The 5021-nt window shown below is 40.9% G+C and overlaps 1 protein-coding gene across 2 annotated transcripts in view; it reads left to right on the forward strand.

Annotated features, from left to right (window-relative positions):
* Positions 1–784: 784 nt before the first annotated feature.
* The window catches only part of Agxt2 (alanine--glyoxylate aminotransferase 2), a 40621-nt gene continuing 36384 nt past the window's right edge, over positions 785–5021 (forward strand). For both annotated transcript variants that reach the window (XM_050139009.1, XM_050139010.1), the window contains exon 1: positions 785–931. In XM_050139009.1, the coding sequence (XP_049994966.1) occupies positions 847–931 (85 nt within the window). In that variant the 5' untranslated portion in view covers positions 785–846. The remainder of the gene's footprint in view (positions 932–5021) is intronic.

Below are 5021 nucleotides of genomic sequence, written 5' to 3' on the forward strand. Positions count from 1 at the left end.
CAAGTTTATGATAGCAGTGGCCTACCCCTCCACTTTTCAACCAGTTTGCTGTATCAGTTGTTTTTCTTGTCACTCTGACTGGAAACCTGACAAAAAGCAAGGTAAGGGAGGAAGGATATATTTGACTCATAGTGCAAGACAATATGGTCGGTCATGATGGGGATTTAGGTGGCAAGGAGCCTGGACCAGCTTGGCCTGTGGCAGCGGCAGCACGGGACATACGTGTTTGTTACACAGCACTGACCAGGAAGAACACTGCTTAGGCTGGAAGGATAGTCTGCCAAATACCCCCAAGCTAAGCGCCCGTGGTCCTATATCTACTAATTACCTTCCAGGTCCCTGGAGTCCCATAACTTGCCATAGCAGTGGCGCCAGCCTCGGGTCAAGTGTTCAAAGGCATGGACATGTGAGGAACATTTTATACCAACCCAGTTTTGGATATAAACATTTTATATCCAAACTAACTCTGTTACTTCTAGAGTTTCTGAACTCATTCTGGTGGAATACAGGTTTACAAAATGAGCCCAGGAGAACTTTATTTTGTCTTTTTTTTTCAACCCCCCTTCTCTCTCCCTTATCTTCCTTTCCCTTTCCTCTCCTCCAAGTTCCCTTCGCCACCCTTCTTTTCTCTGCTTCTTCATTTTTCTATTTAAGACACTGTTTCTAACACAGTCCGGCTCTGGGGATTTACCTAAGTCCACATACATTCACCAGTCGACAGTTAACTTGCTAAAGCCTCCTCCTCCTCTAATAGCAAAGTCCAGCGGGTCAGCCAGCATTTAGAGCCCCTCCTCCCACTGACCTGCTTCCACAAGATTTTGGAGTTTGCTTCCTGCCTAGAACAAGATGGCTCTAGCCTGGAGAAATCTGCCTAAAGCCTTCTACCTGGAGACCTCTCTCAGAAGCCTCCAGATGTGTCCGTCCTTGAGCTGTGAGTGGAAACCAGGGGACTTGGGTCGGCAGAGGGTCGAAAGAGGGGAAAAGCCTGAACTCTGGAGTCTGTTGCCTAGAATCGAAACCATTAGAGCTGGGTGATGACTTGGGGTTTTAGAAATGAGCCTGTTACAGCCGATGGTTCTGAGCCTTGCTGACCCAGGCCTTCCATTTAAGTCAGTATTTCATCATGATCCTCATTTGTCCTGAAATGAAATCAATGAACAATAAAATCTGGCAATACACAACTCAGATTTTAAAACTGTCTATCTCTACTTTGATATAAAGAAGAAATCAAAGGAAAATAAGTCAAAATAAGGTATTATATTCAATAGATAGAGTTCTGAGATTATTATTTAGAAAGACATAGGTGTTCTCATGCATATAGGAGGTAAGTTTGCCAAACACACACACACACACACACACACACACACACACACACACGACAGAGAGCGGGGAGAAGAAAGGGGAGGAGGGAGAGTGGGGGGGAGAGACAGAGAGAAATAACTGCACACTTGAGTTATTTTCCCACAATCATCCAAGCCAGGACTAAACTAACCGGACTATCCCCTTCTGCTCATAGTCTCCTCTCTCTGCAGCAGGAACAAGAAACTTGAGGAGATCTGAGGCAGTCACATGTAGCAATCTTCATAATTTATTTCCATATATCCATGATCTTCACATGCATGTGTTCCCTCCAACCTCACAACGTACTCATTGATTTCCTTTCTAAACACATAAGCTAAAACAGCCGTCTGTTTACATATTTATGTGCCATGGTGAAAACCTATGCCTATGTGCTATACATGGTATAGAGGACCCTTTTCCTTCCTGCATTATGATCAACTTTGTTTTTTCCATAACTTTCCATTTTCTCCCCTTTCCTCTCCTGTTCCCACTTCCTCCGTACCTCACAATTTTGTAAGACCATGTATGCCCAATGTTTTTTAATGTGTGTGTGTGTGCGTGTATTTGTGCAGGTACATGTGGTGGTATGTGTATGCGCACATCTGTGTGCATATATGTGGAGGCCAGATGGCAATCGTAGATGTTGTTCTTCAGATGATGTCCAACTTGGTGGGGTTTTTTTGTAGCTTGTTTATTTGTTTTTGTTGTTTGGTGGTGGTGGTGGTCATTTTGTTTTGTTTTTTGAGACAGGGCTTCTTATTGGTTGGGAGCTCACTGAGTAGGCTAAGGCTGGCTAATCAACAAGCCTCATGGATCCATCTGTCTATGCTGCCCCAGCAATGAAAAGTGTGTGCCCTAACACCCAACTTTTTTACATAGGTTCTGAGGTTCAAATTCTAGTCCTTGTGCTTTCATGGTAAGCACTTTAGTAACTATGCTATTTCCCAGCCCAATTCAGCCCTAATGCTTCAAACAGTATTTTTTTTTTCATCTTCGGTTAAACTTGCAACTGAGTCCTATTATATTGTCCCACATATGAGGAGACAAATTACAAAAAAAAAAAATTATAAATGTGATCAGGAGTGGAAGCGTTGTCTCATTAGTTAAGAGTACTTGTTGCTCTTTTGATAAAAGACCCAGGTTCAGTTGCCAGCATCCATGGCTGCGCATAACTATCAGTAACTCAGGTTTCAAGCGATCCAATCATTTATCCTGATTTCTGTGAGCACCAGATATGAACATGGGGCACAAACACACATCCAGGGAAAACATACACATAAAATAAGGAAGCCTAAAATCTAGAACAAATTTAAAAAAGAAATATGATCAAAGTCAGAAACATGTAAATGCCAACTTCACTTAAAGCCAGCTATATCTGGCTCTAAACTCAGAAGTTATACCATACTAGTTTCATTGTCCTTTCCAATATTTTAATTCCACTTCTCAGACAGGGGTAAATTATACATTAACTCAGTGTCAGGGGAAACTACACTGAAATTACTAGTTACTGATAAAGTGAGAGGAAATGCCTTCAAGTTCCTTTTGCCCCAACCAAAACTCTAGGGTGGTGGAGCAGGGTTAAGGGGGGCAGCAGGTGAGGCAGAGTGCCTAGAAAGCTTTTTGTCCTATTTGCTTTCTTTTGTAACTTTTAAACTTTTCATTTTTATTTGACGCAATAATTATGCATGTTTATAGAATACAGTGGAGTAATGCGGTATTTGTAACTAATGTGTCATGAGCAAGTCAGGATGATTAGCATTACCGCTTCCTTGTGAGTTTTTGTTTCTGGAGCCTGTGGTAGTTTGGATGAAGATGGTCCCCCATTGGCTCATATATTTGAATACTTAGTCACTAGGGAATGGAACGACTTGGGAAGGACAAGAAGGTGTGTCACCAGGAGTGTGCTTTAAGGTTTCAAAAGCCCCATGCTAGGTCCAGGGTCACTCTCTCTGCCTGCTCCTGTGGAGTAGGATATAAAGCTCTCAGCTACTGCCCCAGCCCCATGCCTATCCGCTTTCTGCTACGATTGATCATGGACTAACTCTCTGAAACTGAAAACAAGCCCCCAATTAAATGATTTTTTTTAAAGTGTTGCCTTGGTCATGTGCCTCTTCGTAGCAATAGAATAGTAGCTAAGACACCTCCTCTCTTCTAGTTCTTTGTAACAGATAGGACAGGTCTCTGAAATTCTATCAACCCACAGAACACTCAGATCGGTCCTAGGGACTCATTTAGTTATCATTCCTCATCTCCTTCCAGGCTCTAGCAATCACTCTTCTACACTCTTCTTCTTTGATACAAACTATTTTAGCTTCCATATATAAAGAATTTGAAGTCTTTCCTTTTGCTTTGCTAATGTGTTATTTAGTATGATGCCTCTCAGTACCAATAATTTTTCTGAAAATAACAGGATTTGATTCTTTTCATGGCGGAATAGTATGTTATTATGCATATTTACCAGATTATCTTTGCTCAGTCATTCTATTTGTTCATCCATCTAGGCAGCTCTTTGATTCCATGTCTTGTCTACAGTGAATAGTGCTACAATAAACCTAAGCACGAAGTATACTGGTTTGGTTTCCTTTGGGTGTAAAACAAGAAATGGGACAGCTAAGCCATGTGGTAGATCCATCTTTAAGTTTCTGAGGAATCTTCATGCTTTGCACCATAACAGCTATACTAATTTACATTACAAATAATGCTACATAAAAATGCCCTTTTCTCTACAGTCTCAACAATATTTGTTTATTGTTTTGCTTAATTTGACTTTTTGGTACTAGTCAATTTGACTGAAGAGAGGTGATACCACATAGTGATTTCCAGTTCCTGTTTGGAAGTCTTAATAAATTCATTGGAACCCTACAGAGAGTTCTATCAAGAACATTATGGAGCAGTAATCTTACCAACTCATGACACATAACTTTTAATCCCTACTCTTTCCCTTGTAAGCGGAGACTGCACTTTCATTTCCCGGTCACCCAGACCTGAATAATCACACAGAAACTATATTAGTTACAACACTGTCTGGCAAATGGCTCAGGTGTATTCTTAGATAGTTCTTAAATTGACACATTTCTACTCGTCTATGTATTGCCACAAGGCTGTAACTTACTGACAATGTTTTGGCATCTTTCCCCTTCCACAGCTACATGGTGTCCCCTTGACTCTGCCTACTCTCTCTATATATCTTTGTTCAGATTTTCTGCTTGGATTTATTATGCTAAGCCATTGACTGAAACAGCTATGATCCATTTAGAAGTCTTTCATCTGAGTTTGTCTTTATTGTATATCTGTAATCCTTTTCTGACCAGGACTGCTTCTTAAAATGTTAAGCTGTGTGGCTAGGACTAAAGCTGCTTTGCCTTTTGGCTCCGCCCAGTCCAACATGATGAGGTCCATTCACTGCCTCTGGGAGCCAAATATTTAGGTACCATTTGTAAACAGAGACTACACTTTCATTTCCTGGCTGCTCAAACCAAAATAATCACAAAGAAACTATTTTAATTACAACACTGTTTGGTCAATGGCTCAGGCATATTCCTAGGTAGATTTTACATCTTAAATCAGTACATTTATATTACCTGTGTATCATCACAAGGCTGTGGCTTATCGGTAATGTTCTGGCATCTTTCTCCTTTGGTAGCTACATGGTGTCTCCTAAACTCTACCTATTCTATATA

This window comes from Alexandromys fortis, unplaced genomic scaffold (assembly GCF_014885135.2).
Source record: "Alexandromys fortis isolate MF-2015 unplaced genomic scaffold, M_Fortis_MF-2015_v1.1 scaffold_37, whole genome shotgun sequence".
NCBI classification, from domain to species: domain Eukaryota; kingdom Metazoa; phylum Chordata; class Mammalia; order Rodentia; family Cricetidae; genus Alexandromys; species Alexandromys fortis.